This window comes from Triplophysa rosa, linkage group LG11, assembly GCF_024868665.1.
Source record: "Triplophysa rosa linkage group LG11, Trosa_1v2, whole genome shotgun sequence".
Taxonomy (NCBI): domain Eukaryota; kingdom Metazoa; phylum Chordata; class Actinopteri; order Cypriniformes; family Nemacheilidae; genus Triplophysa; species Triplophysa rosa.
The window spans coordinates 20,911,886-20,935,884 of record NC_079900.1 but is presented as its reverse complement, the minus strand read 5'-3'; the positions used below and the strand labels follow the sequence as shown (position 1 = coordinate 20,935,884).

Below are 23,999 nucleotides of genomic sequence, written 5' to 3'. Positions count from 1 at the left end.
AGTGTGTGGGTGTGTGAGTGTAGTGTAGTGTGTGGGTGTATACATGGGTATTTAAAGAAACTGTAGTGGGGAAAGTACAAACTTACCGAGCATAATGAGTCTGGGTGTCTCTGGTATCTGGTATGACCTGCTGTGCCTCCACATCTGCCTGGGTTGCAGTGACCTGTAACATAGTAAAACAACATGAAGCAATACTCAAAACTTGAAGTAACTACAGAAAACATGATGGCATCAGGGTCCAGTTCTTCAATCTAAAAATTAAAGGTAACTGCAAATGTTCTCATGGTGCTGCAGGCAAAACAAACAATGAATGTTTTGAGATAAAACAATACTTACATCAGTTAAGATGAACAGGGAGTCCATCGCCTCTCTGAAGAAGGCCATCAAGAGCAGGATGACTGAAGTCGCCATTAAGTCTTGATCTAAATTGATTGATTTAAAAGTGTATTGCCAAATGTTAAAATGTATTAACATCCTATGTTAACAAATAGAACCTTATTGTAAGTGTTACTAAAAAGTCAGTAGTAAAACCAAAAACAAATTTGAATAAAAAGTTGTATTATTATGGTCAATACTTACAGAAAACCCATAAACCCAGGGTGCAAAAAGGGACCAAACTGTCACGCTAGAGCTGAAAGGAAAAAAATGTTACTTGCTAAAATTTTGAAACCATTCTGTTTATTATATACCTTTAAGATAGCCAAGCAAAAATGTAGCAAAATTATCATTTAAATGTTATGCATTAAAATTAAGAGTTTAGATATTTGGGATTGCATTTTCGGTTACACACCGAAATAGTATGGGTGTAGCAAAATTCAATGTGGTTTTGAAAATGCTTTTTCAAGCTGATTTTCAAGCTCTCTCCGACGTACAGCGTCATTACGTAAAGGCGGAGCCAGCATCGCTCCTTACCAAAGTACGTGCATTGATTTGAGGCGTTGGAAACTTGTTGTAAGTGTTGGAAGCAATATTGCTACAAATATGCTACCACACAATACTTATTGGCCAACTGAATGTAAAACACTCTAAAGAACATCATCTCTGCTTTTGCTGATATTCCGTAATAAGTAAACAGTAATAACACCGCGAACCCATTTATTCACCTGTTAGTGTATGAAAACACAGTAATCTGTATAGATCGCACTCATCGCAGTTAAATATTACGTTTCATTCGTGTGGAGCAGTTTGGTGCTGTGTGGGCTAACGTTACTTTACAGTGCCTTTGTTATTTCACATGAGATTTATTTGGGCCGAGTGAGAGCGTGAGATATAGAACCTGAAAGCGTGTCAAGTCTGGTCTATTTACAGACAAACTATGTTGATGTTCATATATCCGAACAGTATTTTTACATTTAAAAGAAGACGCAAATACCGATTAGTGATTGATATGAAAATGTTGTTTTAGCACGTGCACAGCTAATTCACGAGTTAGCCTGTCATACGGTCGAACTGAATACTGCTGCTGCTCCTCCCTGCCCCTAACTGAACAGAGGAAAGCAAGATAAGCGATCCTAAACTAGGACAGCAATACCGCACTCGCGAGGAGTCTTAGTTCAATTGGTTAACGGGAGTTTATCTATTGCCAAATACAAGTCATTTTACCTACCATGCCATTGTAAACGAACTTAAACAATTCCACAGAAAATAAATCACCAAAACCCTCATGATTAATTAAGTGGGATGTGTAAATCGGGTTTAAGCAGTGGGTAACAGTTAGACATCTAACGTAGTTTAATTTCTGAGGGAGACTGCAACGTTTGTTGGCGACCTTTTCTCTCATTCCACGTTTAAAACAACATTGTGACAAACTGTTGTGCAAAATACTAAAACTAAATAATAGCTTTGCATGAAACATAAATAAACCAAACTGCAAACTTACCGAACTGCCAGAAATCGAATCGAATATCCTCCTCCAGCTGCAACCAGGAGTTGTGCTCTGTGTGATTTGACGTTGTGGCGCACTTTCGCTACACCAATCCTGTATTATTGACTAACACATTACAGCAAGGCTACAGCTAGGTTACAGCAGACCAAAATATACTGTAGAAGTTTCCAGCTCAATCAAAATTACCCATAATGCATTGTGAACTGCAGTATTTTACTGTAATATACACATGCAGTATTGTACTGTGGATTTTTACAGTAATGTGCTGCTAAATCTACAGCGACATCTAACAGTGTAGGCCACTGCAGATAGACGAAGAGACGCCATGATGGCTGAAAAAAGACACCGTCTCTGTGACTTACATCAAATATAGGGTGTGCTAATGATAGCGCTACAGTAGCAGGACTCGATCATGTGCCCTGCGTGGCACACACAGACCCTGCCTGTGCATTATAAAGTATAAGAACTGATAAAAAGTTCAACAGCATTTACTAATATCTGAAAATAAACGTGTCACATTGTCTTTAAGGAATACAACGATAACCACATCCAATGTAGCTGCCTTTCTGTAGTGCTTACGTAGAGTCTTGCAGGGAAACAAATGAAAAAATCCCATTAGTGATTTATGTGAAACACTACACAGAGGCAGCAGTGACTTTATTACGTTTCCTAACTATTTTAGCTGATTGGAGATGATCCTCAAATAAAATGAGGTTAGTTTCATCTTTCGATATGTTCCTTTACCATAGAGAGCAACCTAAATGTAAACTGGTTCATCTTAGCCAGCTTCTTCCTATGGACTATCGTCTTTGTAGGTTTACCACAAGCAAGTTTGTAAAGTCTTTCAAGTCCTTGCTTTGAAAATGCTTGGTAAAATTAATTTTTGTTCTAGTGGCACCAGCATATGTTCAAAATGACCTACGACACAACCTACACGACTGTGTTAGACACAAATGCTTGGACTACCAAGCTATATGTTAGGTTTTGCTAGGTTGTAAGTATTGAAGTAAAACAAAGAACACAATAAATCTTATTCTTGTAATACTACCACCAATACTAAAAGGTGAAAAGCAGAAATACATTTTTAGATTAACTGGAATGACAGATCTGACATTTCAATAACTTTCCAAATCCAAATCAAGATACAAACATACATTTTTCTGAATGTTCAGCCATATGAAAGTATTCAGTATACAGTATTTTTTTAGCAATTATATGTATAAATAGTTTAGATTCAGAAATTGTAGGTAGGTTTTGTGTGAGTACATACTGTACAATATGTGTCCAATGCCGTGTTTGATCTTACTGCACTGGGCTGTATGTGATAATAACAATCGCTAAATGTGTCAAAAACAGTTTTGCTTTAGAAGATGTGTAATGACCCAACAAAGGCATAGGGGTTGCTTTAAAGGGGACATCGGATGCCCATTATCCTCAAGTTGGAATGATTCTCTAGGGCAGTGGTTCTCAAACTGGGTGCCTCAAGATGGTTCTGGGGATGGGGGGTTATAGATTTTGTGGCATTTCATGAAATATAGAAATGTATCATACATTTTATGCAGTCAAACATCAGAAAATAATCCCACCAACCAAAATAATTTATGTTCCAGTATTGTATAAATGAATATGTTTTTGGTTTAGTTAAAATTCTAAGGTTAAGACTACAAGTCTTTATTTGGGGGGCTGCAAAGCGATTCACTCTACACAAAGGGGCCCTTACAATGAAAAAGTGTGAGAACCGCTGCTCTAGGGTATTCACCAATTCACCAATCACAGTGATCCGTTCAATGCATGTCTCTTTAAATGATAATGAGCTGCTGCTCACCTCGGTGTGAGGACGCCTGTGAGTTTTTATAGCGGAATACAGAACAAGTTACATGTCAGGATCGCTTCATTGTGCCTAACCCTATAGCCTTTGTTAGCTAGCTTCCTACCAGTGTATAAAACGGGTGGGAAGGGGGCGGTCTACAGTCACATAAGGAGAGCTGCCAGACACGCCAGAATCTAACTAAATGCAGAAAAGGCTAAAGTGAACATTTCATGCAAAGTCCCGTTCAATTATGGATGGATGTGCTTCTTGGAGCTCCAGAAATGGTGAAAAACTGTGATATGGCCCCAAAATACCTAGGCACCAACATTCTCTCTTGCATATCCATCTCTGACCTGCAGCAGTGAAGCTGGTGTGGCAAAAAAATGGAGGCAAAGTCCCCTTCTACATTTTTTTAATACAACATAAATACACATTGCAGATACATTTCACATTTCCAGTTTATGAAACATTCTAAACTATCAACAAAACCCCATATTTTTACATAACTAAAGTCACATCAAAGATTTATGAGACTTTTTTCTTTATATTGATTCAACTAATTGCTACGTACAGTAACAGACATTTTATTTGTTACTTCTAGCTGTTGTTTAGATATTATTAATAATAGCCACCGTTTTTCGGACCATTAGTCATGAAAGCCGCTGTAAACACAGCAAGTATAATGAAGGTTGCATTCACAGAGGTGAAAAGAAACCCACTGTCTCTATTTTAAAATGTGTCTACTAAAAATGTGTGTGATTGAGCACATATTTTGTAATATTTGTCTTGCATTAATTTCTATATTGTCCATTATTTTCTCATCTGCTTTTTAAGAACACATTATCTTGCCCCTTCAAATAGATGGGTGAGTGTGTGGAGGGATGGGAGGTGTGGGGATGAATGTATAGATAGTCAAAATGAGATTTTAATGAGAACATCATTTGCTTCTCTACGCTACAGGGGAACAGTGACAATACTCACAAGAAAATATTAGACAAACGAACTAACTCATCTTTAAACAGTCATAATAAACACCAATAAGAGTGCAGTTAACAGCAGATATAAAGTGAACCGATGCTCTTAATAAGAAAGGATTCCCCTGCAATGTGTGGCACTCCCTGCTACTTGAGCATATCACATTTGTCACGCAGGGCCATTTATCAACATATACACAGTTCCCCACCTCTCTGCTGACGGTGAAAAACACACACAGGTTACGTACTGCGCCCTGTAAACAAGCTGGCATTTCTGAGAGGAGGGGCAGCCTGCAATACTTCCTGAGACAGAAAACAGTACAGGCAGTGCACAACCCCACCAAAAACCCTCACGGACACAAAAACACGAATGAGAGGACTAAAGATATAGTTCAATTCAATTCAATTTTATTTATATAGCGCTTTTCACAATGTGCATTGTTCCAAAGCAGCTTTACAGGAGCAAATAAGAAAAACACAGAAAGGTAAAACACAGCACAGTGCATGGTGTTTATAGACCAAGCAAGATCATTATAATAAATAATATCTAATAAATAAATGATTAAATAAATAAATAAATGCAGTCTCCATGCCAACACTGCTCTGCTGTGGCGAGGAACCCAAACTCCAATGATGAATAATGGAGGAAAAAAAACCTCGGGAGAAACCAGGCTCAGCCGGGAGGGCCAGATCTCCTCTGACGTGTCATAGCTGCACTCAGTGACCCCGACCAAAGCCACCGAGCAACGTCCACGAAGAACAGGGAGAGCCCACGAGCCGCGACCCAGGAAGCCCCACCCGCCGAAACCGTGCAGGTCCAACCCGGTCCCATTCCATGGTCAACAACAGACAACAGAGGGACAACCAGGGAAAAGTAGTAATGGCATAATTAACTTTATTCCTCTGTTGTCCGACATCGACCACAAAACAAGACCAGACCAGACCCACACAGTCCCAACAAATGAAACGCCCCGAACCACAACCAACAAGCCCCCCCCACTCCCTACAACACCCACCCAGCTATATAGTCCCAATGAAAACAAAGTGAGGAACACAACAAATACTGGCCTGACAGCAATTAGGACAAATGTGAAAAGTATGTTTTACTACACTGTCTACAATAGATTTTTTGATATTTGTTGTTTATAGTTGCAACTTTATCAAGAGAATAAACAATGTCAAAGATACATATTGTACATTGATATTCGATTAAAGCTTAAAGGTATAGTTCACCCCAAAATTAAAATTCTGTGATCATTTATCCCTCTTGTCATTTTAAACCTGTATGACTTTATTTCTTCCACAGAACACAAAAGAAGATATTTTGAAAAATGCCGTTAAAGGGGTCATATGGCACGATACGTGTTTTTCTGTGTCTTTGGTGTGTTGCCCATGCATGTATTAGATACGTAAAATTGCAAAACTGAAAGTGTGGGAACAAAAGATGCATTCTATCTAAAAGCAAATGCTCACCCAGACCTGCCTGAAATGCCTTGTGTAACCACACCCCCACAAATCTACGTCAGTTCGTGGTCTGACTTGACTAAGACCGCCCAAATGTATACGCAAGTAAGGTGGTGTACCTGTCAGTACAATTGCTTTGGAACCTGATGTTCCAAATATGGTAAAAGGCGTTACCTTTCCATCACACGCTTGCAGTATTCGACCAAACACTACGCACTGGTTAACTGGCCAATCATAGCACACCTCGCTTCTCAGAGCGATGAGCTTTGTAAAAAATCTGCGCGTTTCAGAGAGGCGGGACAAAGAGGAGATACAAACATGCACGGTATGTGTAAAATACAGCGTTTTTGAACCTTAAATCGTGTAGACACATTACATTACATCTAAAACAAACCATAATATTGTTTTAGCCGTGTCATATCACCCCTTTAACTGGACCCCATTCACTTGCATTGGTGAATGGGGGCCAGTGCTGTACCGTTACCAACTTTCATCTTTGGTGTTCTGTGGATGAGAATGTAAGTCATACAGGTTTGAAATGACAAGAGGGTGAGTAAATGATGACAGAATTTTCATTTTGGGTGAACTGTCACTTTAAATGTGTCTCATCCAAACAGAATTATTATATGGATTAATATAGACAATTCAGAACTATCTGTTTTTATTACGTTTAGGCTGTTTTGAGAATTCTTGTTTTTAATTCAAGTGTTAAAAAGTGTTGAACTCTTATTGCCTTAATACACTGACCATTCAATTAAAGGGATAGTTCGCCCCAAAATGGAAAAGTAAAAAATCATGAATGACTCCCCCCAAATTGTTGCAAATCTGTATACATTTCTTTGTCCTGTTGAACACAAAGAAAGATATTTGGAAGAATGTTCGCAAATTACATTTCTGGGACATTACTGACTACCATAGTAGGAAACATTAAAATCGTAGTCAAAGGTGCCCGAGAACTATTGGCTTTCCTAAATTCTTCAAAATATCTTCTTCTGTGTTCAATAGAACTAAAAAAAGATACAGGCTAACTTCTCTAAATATCTTTTTGTGTTCATCAGAACAAAGAAATGTATTCAGGTTTGGAACAACTTCAGAATTTGTACTTTTTGGGTGGAGTATCCCTTTAAAGGATTAGTTCACCCAAAATAAAAATTCTCTTATTACTGACTCACCCTTATACCACCCCAAGTGTATATGACTACCATCCTTGAATTTTTATATTAAAAGACTGTCATGTTATCTTCTTATAAGGTACTTAAATGTTAAAGCTCCAAAAGCACATACATTTATCACTGAAGTAATCCAAACGACTCCAGTGGGTCTTCTTTTTGGAGCTTCAACATTTTAAGCATTGTATATAACAGCCTAAAATGAGAGCATTTTAATAAAAATGTATCCTTTGTGTTTAACAGAAGAAAGGAATTCATAAAAATCTGGGATAATGTAAACTACTGTATAAGAATGTTTTCATTTTTGGGTGAGGTTTTTAATTCACCTTTCCAAATAAAGATATTGCCACAATCTTATTTAATATACAAATGATTTGTTGAAAAAAAATCTGATATTTATTATAAATAATTATATTTTTTATGAAGCCTTTATGTGTTCAGACAGGGGTCCTGGGACAAACTTTGGAATCAATGACATTTTATAAGCTGTATGTGTAACAGCATCATAAATCTTTTCCTCTAAGTTGTTATCACGTCCTCTGTTAAATGGCCTCCTTAAGCAGTTTATAAAGCAAAGAAAATGAGACAGTGGTGATAATACACGAGAGCAGCGACGAAAAGAGTCATGGATCATCTCTTACACTGCATTACCTCTGCATGAATCTGTCAAGGTCACAAACACAGAGTTTAATCGCACAAAGTGCCACTTTCAGCCAGTTTGGGGAAATTTGACTCAGTACTTGTGATCGTACCTGACATGTACACGAAAATCTATTTTCCAAAGCAAACATCAGTCCGGCGTGCCCCTTCCTTGCCCTGGAACATAATATTAATGAGTCAGGACTCTGTGCTGTTTAGAAAACATGTTTCTCATTACCGCTCCGCTTTAGACAGCATGCCACAACGGCCCGCTACCACTGTTCCCTGGACGTTGCTGAAGAAAGGTGGGGAATACTAATGCTGGGTCTACGCACAAACGCACACACAAAATGTGATGCCTTGGGCCTGGGTTGCCATTTTCCAGTGCCCTGCAGATGCCAGCCAGAGGTATAGGAGGAAAGCTGGCTTGGCTTTAAATCACCCGCAGAGAACGCACTGGTTTGGAATTCACTTGAGATGACCCACAACACTGACATAATCTCCCAGCAAGGAGCTGCCTGATAGCAGAGCGCACCTTCTGGTCCTACGCAACGCCTCGTGCATGACAAGCTGCCCTCCTTGCCAGGTGGAGAGAGAGGTGGGGTGGGCGAGGAATGTAACAAACAAACAGAGCATGTTAAAGGTCATGCGTACACACCTACTCGCACAGACTACACAGGCAATGCGATGCAGAAATGCACGAACATGTTTTTAGCTCTACATGTCAAAAATGACGTGACTGCTTATCTCCTGAAACTTTTTTAATATCTAAAATATATTGCATTATACGTCCTGCGCGCATGGAAATGTGAATCCATGCTGCCTAAAGCAATGATGACCTTCTCCATTAGTGACACATCTTGCTGCACCCAACTCCTCCTTTTTTTCCAGAGATAGGTGCGTGATGAAAACATTGCGCCTTTGCCATTTCCACTCACCCGCATCACTGCATGTCTCTGCATCAGCTGGCACTGGAGACATGCCACGCACACGCCTACTATTCAAATCAATGTGAGCTGATACAGCAGTGCAACATAGAGCTTGACGGGGTGTAGTATCAGGGCAATGGGGAACCTCCGAGAGCCACTGCGCTGGAAGAACTGCCTCTGCAGTGAACCCGTTACGCAAAAGACGCGGAGGGAAAATGCATGCAGAACCTTCGAGCAATCAGTTAAAATAATGCATAATATAGCATGAACGTGAGGCTGTTTTAAGATGCATTGCGCAATCTAGATGACGCTATTAGTAATGCATCGGACCAACACTTGCGTGTGTAAATATATAACGTTATACGTGTTTACAAAACCGCTAAAGTTTGAATGAGATAACATATGTATCTAAAATAGCGACTGCGTCGCAAAACAGGGGTGGTTTACCATTCAAACTTTCGCTGTTTGATAAATATATAAATAAACAAAATAGCAAAATCAACTTTGCCGCGTCGTAAAATGAGCAAAATCGCAGCGCTCACCTGCCAACGGTCTGGTTGGCGAGCTGTCGCATCCGATTGAATTGCTTCTTCATTTTTTAAAGATATATATTTTCTGCGTTAACACCTCAAGCGCAAAACAATCCGCATTTCTCTCAAAATAAAGGCCCGTATTCCGATGCGAACGTCCACGTTATTCCCGTCACACGCCCTCATGGCAAACAGAAGATGGATGGAAATGTCCTAAGATGCATATTTCAATGCATTTTTGCGCTGCGCTCGACTGCTCGAGATGCTGCTGGGCGATTCTCACATCGGCAGACTGACAGCAGCGGAACGACGCGGGTGCGGTGCATTATGGGAGACGGAGTTTTACTACTCTTGTTCTAAAAGTGTGGCGAGGCAAAATCTAGTGTCGTCTGTTTAGAGGCAGGACAACGAATCCACTGTAACTAACACTCTAAACACGTAGATTTATAATGAGTGAAAATGGCAAAAAGTAGGCTACCAACCTGAGTTTTTACCAAACGTTTTACCTCACTACAATTAGGCCCAAGTATTGGTAGTCTGCTAATTTAAAAATCAAAATGTCATTGGTTTTTGTAAAAAGCCTCAGACGAAAATGTTATTATTGTTTTTATCCATTTTAAATTGCATAAAAAGTTGTGGTATTTTTGTAATCATTTCTAAGATGGTAGGTTTCATTGTAACAGCCTAATGTAACACAGAGGATCGGGAAATAAAAAAAAAGAAAACAGAACTGAATATATTTTCTATGAAACGGTACGTCCACTGGGAGCTAATGTGAATGTTACCAAAGAGAACACTGCCATCCTGTGGCTAGCCTACTGCATTTAAAAAGACTTTTAAAGCCACAGTAATGACTTTTTGTAAGTTTTTGGCATCTAACAGACACACACAGACACTGCTCGTTCTTTATTATGGCTTTACAGTTAAGAACAATAGCAAATGAACTGTAAACAGGAAAAATTGAGTGAGTCTGAACTTCTGACTTTGTACATAGAAGAATGCTATTATGTGATGATAATTTAATCATTTTAATATTCTATATTAATTGCATTAATATTATTGAAATGACAATAAATGCACATGAATAGAAATGTCATGCTTTGAAACAATGTATATGCTACAGTATTGTGAAAATCGCTATGCAAATAAAAATGTCTCGACTGTGTTTCTCCATCAGGTGTCATCATTTCACAACACTTTTCTGTGTCTTCATCAGTGCAGAAACTGTAATGGAAGAAATTCAATGAAGAAAAACGACAGGATGAAATGACTAAATTGACTAAAATTTAATGGTGCAACAAAGAAGAGAGATTTTTTTTCAGATGTAGACATACCGAAGCATTGTGACAATTCTGAGCCAAATATGTGTAAAAATAGCTGATGTGAATAATGCAAATGGAGGTGTTGAAATAGTGATGACGGGCGACCATATGGTGTCATCCTAACAGTATTACAGGCCCTGAGAATCCTGTGATTCACACATCTGAAACAGAAGCTTGTTATCGTTTCTCATTTAGCACATGCTTTTAATCCAAAACCACTTGCAGTTCAGACTGCTCCAGAAACAGTCCCACTGGAGCCACATGAGGTTAAATACATGATGAAACCTGACTTTCTTTCCTGCATTGATACACTTCCTATTAAAACAAAATTACTGGTCATCCGATATGAGCTTTTTGTAAAATGTGTGAAAAGGAAGGCGAATGATAAATGCTTATACACGCTTAAGAATATTCATAATGCATCAAAACCTATTTTTTAAATAAGTTTGTTTTCTATAGACCGGCGGTAGAGTTTGGATAGGCAGGACATACAGAATCTGAGCTGACATTGAAAATAAATTGCTTAAAATCCAAAAGTGTTCTTGGATTAGTAAAATAATTTTCCCGTTCTAGGTGAGACAGCATTTCAATATGTCTGTATGCCACCCACAGATTTCAAAAGATGTCAGATATGCCCCAAGGGATGTCGCATTCACATCTGTTTACCTTTGCGTTTACTGACTAAGCATTTGCTAGTTGCACAATTTCCATTTGTTCTTTCTATTATTTATGTGTTCTTAAATTAAACGTCTCAATTGGACGTTTTATTTGGATCTACAATTTTATGGAACGTACTATGCAAAATAAATCTGCCTTGCCCCTGGTTTACCTAAACGGTGAAACTGACCTCAAAATCAGTGGTCACCAAAAACTCTCTGTTGTTCTGTCCATTAGAAGTAAATGGGACAACAGGTGGGCAGTGCACTGAGGCCTAAGGGTTCACATGTGCCTCGTTGAGTAAGTGATACTGAAAAATAGCCACTCTCTGCTCTTATGACAGGGGCCTCATTAATCTGGATTTCTGGAAATTGAGGGGAGATCCTCTGAGCCTTGATCTCGACCCTCTGACCTCAAAACTGTCATTCGTTTTTATTAGTCTGGAGTCAAATGTTAATCACGTCCAAGCATAGGATCTTCTAGTGCCACCTGAACTGCGCAGGAACCAAGCCGTTTTTGAGGCTCTCCTGACTACTTTAAATCAATATGGAAGGGGGTCCACTCATCTGCATTCCCCAAAAAGACCCCTGCCTCTAAATTTCCTCCCTAAAACCTCTTCATCATGCTCTTGTCATACTGAGAGAGACTGGAATGTGAGAGGTCAAAGGCGAAAGAGCGTACTGTGTATCTCCTGCGATGGAAAGCAGCTCATCTCCTGAAAGTAATGCTGACATGAGTCGTACATTGACGTGGAACTGTTTTAAAAATATTGCAGTGGAAAATAGTAAACTAATCATACTCTCTTAAAATCCAATTAGTGTTGTGTCTGCAGCCATCTGGCAACTAATTGAGTTAAAGTAGAGCTAATAAAGCTATTTCCGCAAAGTTCACAACCTTTGATACCCCTGACCCTTGCTGTTCCCTATACTAATGCTGTGCTCCATTCAAGGCTGGCCGATATAGCACATATGTACAGTATATATGTATGTGTGTGTGTGTAACTCTGCCTGTGAAAACCCAACTAGTCTTTTAAAGTTATTTTTTATGTATTACAGTATTAAAAAAACGTTTAACCTTAGTGTTTACTAAAGAAAAAATATGCCATTAAAAACGATGACTTTTTTATCTTGTTTTTTCACCTGTATCAAATATTTTTCTTTTTAAGTAGAAGAAACGAATAACATATTTTTTCATAAGTGTCATTGAACAGAGGTATACTGACCCAAAAAATGACCCAATAATAATTACAGTACTGTCTAGTTGCTTGTAATTGGAATAAAGTAAACATCTGTTAATGGCTATACTGATTTAAAAACGGAATAATGCTGGAGACACACAAACGTTGGCAAAAAAACAACAACAACATGAACACCAAGAGTTGAATGCATTTTGTTTTCTTTAAAGTGATTGTAATAATGAACTGCCCGGGGGCCATTATGTTTTTAAAGTTCTGTTTTTTTTGGCTTTTATGCCTTTATTTTGACAGGACAGAAGAGCGGAAAATATAAAAAAATTAACTGTGAAACAATTTACACTTAAAAAATTGAGTAGATTTTAAAGGTGTTAAATCAATGAAATATACTGTTTGAATTGTGTAAATGTAAGTAATTTGTCTTTGAGACACTCAATTATTATTTCTGTTAGAAGTCTCCAAAAGTATATCAAAGTTAGTGTATATTAAAAAATATTTTCATTAAAAAACTTAAATAATATATGAAGAGTTTGGTTCCAAAATGAGATAACTCCGTTGAATTTTTTTAAATAATGTTTTTTTATTGTGCATTCTATTTAATATCAATCAAACTGCAGTTTTTTTTATTTAAGCCATAATAACTCAAAAAATACAGCTAACTAACACAATAAAACACATTAAAAACACGATAACAATAAAAAACATGATTTTGAGTTATCTCATTTCGGAAACAAACTCTTCATATGTAGAGGAATTAACTGTTGGATTTTTAATCAATTTTTTACTTTGTTCCACTGAAAAAAATCTGTTCAATGATTTTAAAAGATTTTATTAGGTCAATATGACTGTTTATTTTTGTGATATTTACTAAGCCGCATAAATAATTTTTTAGAGGGTGGAGAGCGGGGTCCAGCATCGGCATAGGACCAAAAGCCTGGATTCGAACTCGTGTCAGAGCACTGCCTACCAGGCTGTCAGCTCCCTGTGTGCCATTATCTTTGACCAATACAAATGTCATAATGTCACAAAATCCAATTTCTAAATTTCCTGATGAATTTAGCCATTGCACTTTTTCAAGTCTTAGGTAAATTCCAGCTTTCCGAGTTGACTGGAATGTAGTTTACTACCAACACTGTAAGAGAAAGACTTTGATGGTGAGCTTTTTAATAAAGCCCTTGCGCTTTCGAAGATAAATCACATCAGCACTGTATGATGTAGCTTTTATGTGATTCTAATGTTGTCATCTGATATCCTTTAAGTTTCTTTTAACGCTGGTTAAGAAGAAAGCTAACCAGAGCTAACGGGCACAGTTGTTGTTAAAGATATCAAGTCCAGGTCGTGACCTGCAGTTGGACACTCCCACTGTCTGCAGGAAAGGTTCATAGGACATGTGCGATTAGCCAAGACCGCAAGGTCTTCACAAAGAGTGTCCTTTTACCATCTATTGTGATGGATTTGTGTTTGAACCTATACCAAATAAGAATGTTTTCACAAATGTGTTCTTCAACTGACATCTAAAGATGCTGGCAAATGCCTTCAAACAAAACTACTGGGATCAAAATGCTCTTCTACACCATCAGTTTAGTCTTTAAAGAGTTGGAGCCATAACTATCCCTCACACCGTGGCTAATGAAAACGCTGTGACATAAGACGGGCTACAAATTTGCAAGTCCAAACTGGAAATGTTGTTTCTAGAAGGATTGGGTGACAGATAATGATGGCTATCTCCACAGCTAAATGCAGGGCAAGGTGATGGACTTGATAAGGCAGTGCTGCTCTTAGCCTGACCCCAAACGCTAGTTTATTACAGCTTTGTCTGCTCGCAGTGAACACACTGTCTGTGGAGATGAAAAGAGAAAAATAAAGTAATGAAAATAGGTTTACTTGACCAATAATGCATACATGGACTTGAAACAAAGTTATTCCTTTTGAACGCACTCTTTTCAGTTTAGTCAAGCTAAACAACAATGTAAACAGGTCTTAATACGGAGTTATTGGACTTTACTTTTAGGGTGCTTACAAAAAAAACTGCATGCCCTTAGGACAAGGTTTAAAACAGCTCTAAATATAATTTATATACATATTACATTGTGAAAAGGTTTTGTCAGGTAACTTCTAAATGTATAAATCACAAATGCTATTTATTATGACTGAATAAGCCTTACTACATTGCATTACACCACATCAAAAGTCATTTTTAAAGCAACAGCCCACTAAAAATGAAATATCTTTTACAATTTCCTCAACTTTATTTGTTACACGGCTCGTTGGAATGCTTGATTCTGATTGGTCAGTCGCGACATTTGCAGGTTCGTTATTCCCAGATAACAACCTCTCAAAACTAATAACACACGGCAACCCGGACGCAACAAATCATTTTGACAGGTTTTTGGACAAATTAAATATAAATATGTCTTTTAATAACATATATGACATTATATTTACTTTATTAAACTAAATTGAATGTTTGTGACATTTGAACGTCGTTTCTTACCTTAAAACTGAAAGTAAACGGCTTTTCCTCGCAGAAGGTCTGCATTCAGTAAAAATGAGCTAATAAAATATTTCAAAATCACATTTCATGTCCAGTTTTTTCTCATGTGGCAAGTAGCCGTGTAATAAGCGGGATAATGTACAAGCAGCCGGCTGTTATCACGAAATTAGCCCCTTTAGTGTGATACAAGACACTCCGCTTCGCGTCGGGCCCTGATCAAACTGTCGGGGCTTGTTTCTGCGATAACGATAATCTGCGATAATAATGCGGCTGCCTGTACATTATCCCTTACATAATATATTTTGGATTTACCTTTTTTTTACCACAGTTCACCCAAAAATGAAAATTCTGTCATCATTTACTCGCCTTCGAGTTGTTCAAAATCTGTATAAATGTATTTGTTCTGATGAACTCTGAGAGAAAGATATTTGGAAGAATGCTTGTAACCAAACAGATCTTGCCCCCCATTGACTCCCATAGTAGGAAAAAATATATATATATTTTATTATTCTGTTGAACACAAAATGAGACATTTTGAAGAATGTAGGACAGCAAACAGTTCTGGGGCACTTTTGACTACCTGTCATGGTTCTGCCCCACCTTGTCTTGCTTTTCTTGACCTAGTGGCAGAACCATGATAGAACCTCTTGTTTTATGTGGAGAGAGTCAGTTTTGGCATTCCATATACTCCCTCTCTCCGGTGTGGCGTCTCTGTTCCCGCCCTTTCCTGTCTTTATTGCTTGTTAATTAGTTTATGTCCCTCACCTGTCCCCTTCTTGATTTAGTCCCCTTTATATAGTCCTCTTGTTTCATTGTCCTGTGCTGAATCATTGTACTGTCGTGTGTGTGTCATATGTGGTGAGTAGTGTAGTGTAGTGTAGTGTAGTGTAGTGTAGTGTAGTGTAGTGTAGTGTAGTGTAGTGTAGTGTAGTGTAGTGTAGTTATTTTGTATTTAATTCAAGTGTTGTCTTAGTCTGGTTAGGTGTCCTTGGTGTCATGTTTTATACCCTTGTGTTTTGTTATGTTACCCCCCCGTGGGTGTTTGTTTTGTATTTATATTTTATTAAATGTCTTGTTAACCCCTTACCCGCTGTCTGCACCTGGGTCCTCTGTCCTTGTCCTCACCACCCACGTTCATGACACTACCATTGTCATTTTTCCTACTATGGGAGTCAATGGGGGGTAAACTCTGTCTGGTTATAAGCATTCTTCCAAATATCTTTCTCAGAACAAAGAAATTTATACAGATTTGGAACAACTCGAAGGTGTCGATGACAGAATTTTCATTTTTGGGTGATGTATCCGTTTAAGCTTTTTTTAAGCCATTTACAAATATCCAAAAAACATTCATATTACCAAAGAAAATCAAATTGGGGTGAAAAGGGGAATGAGACTTGCATTGATGATGTTTGTCTTAGCATTTATTTGAAGTAATTTGTACAATATAAATAGGTGCGAACAATTACAGATATTTTTATTTACAGTAGGACAATTTGTATTATAAACAATAAAGAACCAAGAAGCAAATGTGTCACATCAAATTAATTTTGTCATTTCTAAAGTGGTTTACCACAGTGCAATCTCTTACTACGTTTGAACACCCAGACAAATAGAGCTGTTATCATTACCTCTAGATTTGTCTGTTACAGAGGTTTATCTGAGGTTTGACACCTTTACCACTCAGACCTCTTTTGAAGCGATTTAACACAGTCCTGGGCTGTCAACATCTGTAGGTGACAGCTACTGTCCTTAGGCAAGGACCACCCATGCAGCTTAACATCTTCTTACATTAGTGTGTAGCATATACCTAAAGAGCAATGACCAGTTGTGCGTGCGTGCGTGCGTGCGTGCGTGCGTGCGTGAGTGTGTGTGTGTGTGTGTGTGTGTGTGTGTGTGTGTAGTGTAAAACAGTGGCATACAGCAGCTGTCCTGGAAAAGAAAACATTACAGTCGTGTTGACACAGAGTTGAACAAACGATAACCTGAGTAAAGGCTTCTTTGACCAGTCAATTAATGACAACATTAACTGAGACTATTCATTAAACCACAAAGGACATTTGGAGAGCAGATTTACTGTGGTATCAGTGATGGGTGCCAGACATCTAATGCTTTTTGGTTGACAGATTAAAGAGGTGTTTACATCGGATGACTGTTGAGTGTTTCTGTTGTTTTTCAGTACAGTCCTGATTTGTAGTTTAGATAGAAAGATCATTATTTACCAGTTTTAATTTATTAAACTTTAAATGATGCTTTTTGTTTTGAGATGTTTGTAGATAAACCATAAAAGCATAATAAAAATGCTCCATATGTATAGGTGTAGGAGTTTAAATATTCTGAAGCCATTTACAAGAGCTTGAAGCGAAATGAAATTATTATGCACAGGTACGGGTTCAAATCTGGGGCATGGTGGGATTTTTGTATCACAAAATGTTTAAAAATTCTTACAATAGAAAAAGCATTGTTCCTCAGTAAGCCTTTTTGTTGTTGTTGAAAACTAGGTTATGTTGATGGTAAAATTCAAAAATACTGAATGCTTGAGGAAAACTCTTGAAACACATTTTTTTTGTGCATTACAATGAGTTAAAGTACACTTTAAAGACCTCTTTATTTCTCTTATTTATGTTTGTGCATAAAAAGGTAATTTCTGGTTCTGAGCAGTGTTTTTGAATTTCTGCTCTACACCACAATATCACCAAACACAATAACACAGATGTGCTGTGTACCTACTTAAGGCATCTTTTTGAAAACCTCAAGATGACAGGTCTTCTGCTGCAAGGCTCTTGGACACGATGGGTGCCAGACATCACGCGATAATCTGCCTTCATTCTTGTTGAAATTTGTCATGAGGAATGCAGGCTGCGGCTTTAATTGTGTTGTTTTAATGGATGACCTTGTTTCCCTCAGCCTCTGGTTGAACTCCATTTAGATGAGACTGCAGTCTGTAATTACCCATCTTTTCTCTCCTTTTCCGGTCTAAGGGAACGTACGGTTAGCCGACAGCGACCAACTTTGGGAATGATACATCTGCAGGGGTGACCGCTAAACAGAACGCTGCAAATAGAGTCTAATATCACAGCAATAGAAATCAATGACGGATGTCTTTAATCAAATGTCTTCATTTGACATTCTTGGACTTGCACTTGAAAAAAGGAGTTTGCTTGTGGCTATGAGACCTCACAGGTTTCTCATCTCCATCTAGATCAAAGAGATCAACAACCTTGGCCTCTGGGAGAGTTAAAGGTGGTCTTTTATTTGAAGAATGTGCTTCACCATAGAATCATAGAAGAATCTGACTATTATAAAGGAAATATTTCCAAAACAACCGTTAAAAATCAGGCATGTTTATACTCAAACCTACATGGTGAAGACTGGACCATTTATGCAATGGAATTATGAATCGATTCAATTTATCAAACAAGCATAATGTAATTTACCTGACTTCTGGAAGAGTTTGAATAATTAATGCAATCATCCCTAATTATAAGAACTGGAATTGAACCTTCATTCTGCTGCCAGATATCAATGTTGGTTATTTTGGACAATATTATTCCACTATAAGGATTGTTGCCAATGAGTCATAACTGTGAGGAAACAAAGAGCTCAATGCAGTGCAACCACTTTTCCAGATGTGCTCAACATCAACATGACGCTTGTACCTCGTGATCCATCAGTTTGTCAAAACTCTTTTGTAGAATTATTTCTCAACTGCATCTTCAGCTCAGCAAAGGATTTCATTGGAGCTATTCTAAAGCAACACAATGAAAGTTTTTACTTATTCTTGTGGAAATTATCAGTACATGGTTTATTTCATTAGTTTAAAATTTCTTAGCGTTATTTCAGATCAACCATATTATACAATTGACATAAAAGCCGTTTATACTTTAGTATTACCTTACAAAAAATCCAGTAAAAAACTGCTGAGGCAGCAGAAATACCGTAAAATAACAGTTTTTTCTTATGTAAAATTACATGTTTTCATTTTATTCTTGTAAAATTGCAGTCTACTTCTGTAATTTTTGTGTTTCTTATAGGCCTACCGTATTTTTAAACTAGACTGTATTAAAAAAAAAAAACTGAACCACTTTTTAACTGAACCCTATAACCCTGGTCCTCACTGTGTGCTGTAGAGATAAACCGAAAAAATGACTGGTTTCCCCAAAAAATTAATTGGTTTTCATGGTTTTTTTTTGTAAATGTGCAGTCTTTTTCTGTAATTTGACAATTTTTGACCATATTATCGGAAACACGTGAAAAATCTTACGTTTTTACAGTGTATAGTTAACTGTAGTATATTGTATTGTAGTATAGAATATGCTTCTATAAATAACACGCTGTTGCATTATCGTGAAATACGTACGTCAATATATGCGCGCACCTCGCTGGAGAGCAGCCATTTTGAAACGTACATGAAGAGGAAACACTGAAATAATTAAAATAATACTGTTATGTTTAGGGTTTGGGTTAGGGTAGAGGTTATAATATGCACGCACGCTAACATTAGGTTTAGGGTTTTAGTTAGGGGACAGGTTAATAAGACAAATTGCCGGTTAATATGCACTATGCACGCAAAAATAGGCGTATTTATGCACGCAAAATCGAACTTTGGCGTACGTATTTCACGATAATGCAACGCGCGTGTTATTTATACGCAATTCATGAGAATGGCCTGAGTAAATGATAAATATTGTAGTATAAATTAATATTGACTACAGTGAGGTTCAAAAACATTATAGTACTGTATATGGGATTTTACCAACAATTTACTTTAGGAAATAGTATAATACAGTATATTTTCATATAGCTGTTAGCCCAGAATAACATTTGTTAATGAAGGAATTTATCATCAAAGCTCATCAGTGAAGCAAACTTTATTTTAAGGGGAAAAATGTAACTACAGAATCAACTCTAATATGATCCCTGCATTTGGTCATTACCCGCGTCTATTATATTTATTTTCCTTTTATGGTAAAATATGTTAAACAAATAATATCAAGCCGTCCAGACATGCTCTTTAAATATACATGCTTGCATTAAATAATGTGTTTACTTTCAGCCCTAAAGTGCATGAAAATATGAGTTTTAGACCCTTTTGGAGTCAGGCTGTGTTGCTAAATAAACCCTGTAAGATTGGGTAGATGGATTACATCTGGATGTCTTTATAACTGATATTGTGACTGATGATGGTCATGGTAAACTCAAAGTTCACTGGAAAAGAACATATTTCCATTCATTTTTGCTTGGGCTACAAAACAGATCCCTAAGCTGGCCTGACAAAATCCTAGTGTTAGTTTAGAAATGGTTTGGAGTTTTGTTTCAAATGACTAACCAAAATCTAAACCCGGAACACCATGTTGCAACTGCCTAGCAACCATCAAGAACACCCTAGTAACCACTTAGCAACAACCCAGAATATTGTTTCAACAACTTACTATAAACAACATCCTATAAATCAAGGTAATATTGAATTTTACCTGTACTAGATAAATGTTGGTCTTTATTTATTTTTTGTTTTATTTGTTTTTATTTTGATGTTCAAAAAGGTTTAAAATCTTACATATTTTTAAATGCTGACAAAATCAATTACTAAATAAATAAATGTAACATTTTAGCGGCTAATATGATTGTCTTTGTGCATGATTGACTATTATTGTGTTGTGCAACACATGATAAAGATGGGAATTATGGAGTTGTCGTGGAGTCTCTGAGAATGAGCACCCGGGCAGAAGTCAGAGGTCAGAGACGCTCAGCACACAATCCTGCTCCAGAGCCTCTAAGCTCAAATGATTAAGTGGCCTTTTGCTTTATAACATTTGCCAACGGCAACACAAGGACAGAATAGCGGGATAAAGCTGTCTCTTAAGGATAATGCCCCGAAATCCAAGCGGACTTGGACCTCAGAGGGGGAGATAAGACAAGAGTTCAGCAGCCTTGTTGGAATTTATAGACATTTAAAACAGTCTTAGCTCGAGCAAATGACGTTGGAACACAACTTAAAGAGGCTGAGCGGTGTGTTGATCTGCTTTTCTGCATAGTTAATGAGCCTGTCATTAGTGTCCTGTTGTGACTCGGCTAATGAGGACACAAGCTGCTGTTCAATGTTTTCAGAGTGACTCACTTGTGCAAACTACAAGATGCTAAACAAAAATTCATTTAGATAACAAGAGATCATTTGTTGTCATAAAGGGTGAAATTAAATAAACAAAGTCTTTTAATATTGTCAGATATTGTCAGTATGCTAAAAATGTTGACTTTTACATTGTCACGTGTTCTGTGATAAAGGTTAGTGGGTGGTAGCTGCAACCACATACTTTTCTGTATGTGGGTGCAAGCGAGATCACAAAAATATGAAAAATATAAATAATGCTCCTTTGAAGCTCTGCTATTGAAAAAAAAAAACTTTTAAAAGCTCAAAGCATGTCAAGTACATTATTTTAATAGAAGACTAACCACCGAATGCAGAAATGGTTTCAGTGTTTTATTTAATGAGCGATCAGAGGAGCACATGCTAAAACAGTACAGTTACAGATATTCCATCGAGGGAGATGTTGAAGACCGTAAGTCCTTTGATGTGTCAACTGAACAGCTACTAAATCTCTCTGAAAACACACAGGCAGGTTGTGTGTGCATCATGAAGCAGAACGGGCCGAGCTGATCTACCCATATGCTCTTCCGGATGCTGTAGAGCTCTGCGGTCTAGATCTTTAACTCCCACCCCTCAGGTGTCTTTTGTTCCCATCATGGCGTGCCCTCCCTTCTAGTCCCCGAGTTACTTTGAAGTGCCAATCAAAACGAAGGGAGGCGCTCGGAAAGAACAAACCGCTCGCACAGAATATATTACTTTTCTCTTTTTGCCCTTTGTTCATCTCTCTATGACTTTGTGCGCTTTTTTCAATTGTGTCAAAATCATCACATGTGATGGAATTACAAGCACATGAAAAACAAAGGAAACATGTGACACGGGTAGGTGTGCGGGGTCTGATAGTGTTGTTGACGGCACAGAAAAAACAAATCTAACAATGTGTTTTTTGCATTTGAGAGGAAATTTACACGACAAAGGTGTACTAGAAACGGAAAAGTGCATTTTAAAAGGTTTTGAGAACAGACGACAATGTTGTCCAATCAATACACGTGTTTTTGTAGTTTACACAAAGACAATAATAGCATTGTTTTCAAAAAGTTTATATTTTCAGCCCCCCGCATGCAGCTAAAACACATAAAAAGTTATCAATTTTTCATTGAAAATGGTGCTGTGTAACTAAGCGTCCCCTGAGTGCTAACGCAAAACTAGTTGAAACTGGTGAAAAAAATAGATTTTATATTTGCATTTAAGAATTGCAATAATAACTGATTTTGAAAAGTGTCCTGACATTACATTAATCTTTAAAAAACATTGTATCAGTCCAGATTTGCAGAGGCAAATTGAAACAAGTGTTTGTTTTGTCACTTAAAGGGGATGACCTGACAGGAAGCAACAGTGTTTCTCAGACCCTGGTGCATGCAGGAAAATCAGATAGTCTCATCTCACATGCACAGACGCACATGCACATCGTGTGGCAGATGAGATAAAAGGATTAGTGGCCAGTACTTGTGTGGTTCGGCTGAAACTCAGATTGACATGGCAGCTCTGGCGTAATCCTGTCCTGATAATCCTGTAGAATGCTGAAGGTGCGCGGGGTCCAGGGCCCCTGACCGGAGGCCAAACGCAGACACAATTATCAAGTTCAGATGTGTCTCCATTCAACACTTGCCTACTGTCTCAATGTTACAATATCATCACTTATTCTCGTGTAAAGCATTTTGTACCACAGTGACATGTTTATAGCCGGGAGCAAGAGATGAGCAGTGGGTGATGTACAAATATCTGCAAGCATCTTGTCTACACTATTTTATTGGGAATCCTCTGTAAGACGACTGCCATTTCTTTCATATACAGGCAATAAAACCTTTTATTAATTTGTATTGCATCTCATTGCATTAATGAGTTTCTTTAAATTATCTCATTCATAAATCATCTCATTTTATTGCGCAAAGCCTAATGTTAGTCTTTTCCTTAGAGATTTACCATTGTAGTTTTTAATCTGTACATTTTAATGTGAAATGAGTCTGTTATGCGACAATTTACATATAACATATTACAGGTGTTAGTAAACAGCTACAGTATTTGAAGAGTTTGTTTCCAAAATGAGATAACTCAGTTTTTAAAAAAATTCAAAAATCTTATTTTTTATTGTGCATTCCAATTAATATCAATCAAACTGCAGTTGGTTTGTTTTGGTTTTAGTCATAATAACTAAAAAAACACAGCTAACTAACACAATAAAAACATGAAAACATAATAAAAAACATGATTTTTGAATTGTTTCGAGTTACTCTACTCTTTGCTACCTCATTTAATCACTTCTTTTGGTCACACTTTATTTTAAGGTCCAGTTCTCGGTTTTAGTAAACTATTAACTATGACTTTTGCTTAGTTAACTCTTAATTTGTTGCTTATTAATAGTTAGTAAGGTAGTTGTTAGGTTTAGGTTTAGGTATTGGGTAGGATTAGGGATGTAGAATATGGTCATGCAGAATATGTGCTTTATAAGTGCTTATTAACAGCCAATATGCTAATAATAGGCATGCTAATAAGCAACTAGTTAATAGTGTGAATTGGTCCTTATACTAAAGTGTTGCCAGGAATTAATTTAAAATATGGTTTAAGTGATCAAAATATGATTTTTTGGAATAATCACATTAGCAGGCGTGCATATAAAACGCACCAAATAACGTAAGAAAATGTAAAAAATTACATGGACACAGCGATTATAATCTTCACGCTCTGATTGGTCGTTTCCGCTGCCAATCACACGCCCTCTCATTTAAATACGCGCAGGGCCCCGTCATTCACTCAGATGACATTTACCAGTGGGAGGCGGCGGTGTGATGCGCAAA

At 37.5% G+C, this 23,999-nt stretch overlaps 1 protein-coding gene and 1 long non-coding RNA gene across 11 annotated transcripts in view; both read right to left on the bottom strand.

Moving 5' to 3' along the window:
* The window catches only part of arhgap44a (Rho GTPase activating protein 44a), a 57,939-nt gene extending 48,216 nt beyond the window's left edge, over positions 1-9,723 (bottom strand). For 8 of the 10 annotated variants that reach the window (XM_057346304.1, XM_057346306.1, XM_057346310.1 and 5 more), the window contains exon 1: positions 9,413-9,723. In XM_057346304.1, the coding sequence (XP_057202287.1) occupies positions 9,413-9,465 (53 nt within the window). In that variant the 5' untranslated portion in view covers positions 9,466-9,723. The remainder of the gene's footprint in view (positions 1-9,412) is intronic. The other 2 variants (XM_057346312.1, XM_057346314.1) reach the window with 1 other exon arrangement.
* LOC130561763 (uncharacterized) lies at positions 75-633 on the bottom strand. The gene is made up of 3 exons (XR_008963861.1): positions 580-633; positions 337-422; positions 75-163 (listed from the first exon to the last, which is right to left on the bottom strand). It is a non-coding gene; the product is annotated as an uncharacterized LOC130561763 (long non-coding RNA).
* Positions 9,724-23,999: the final 14,276 nt, after the last annotated feature.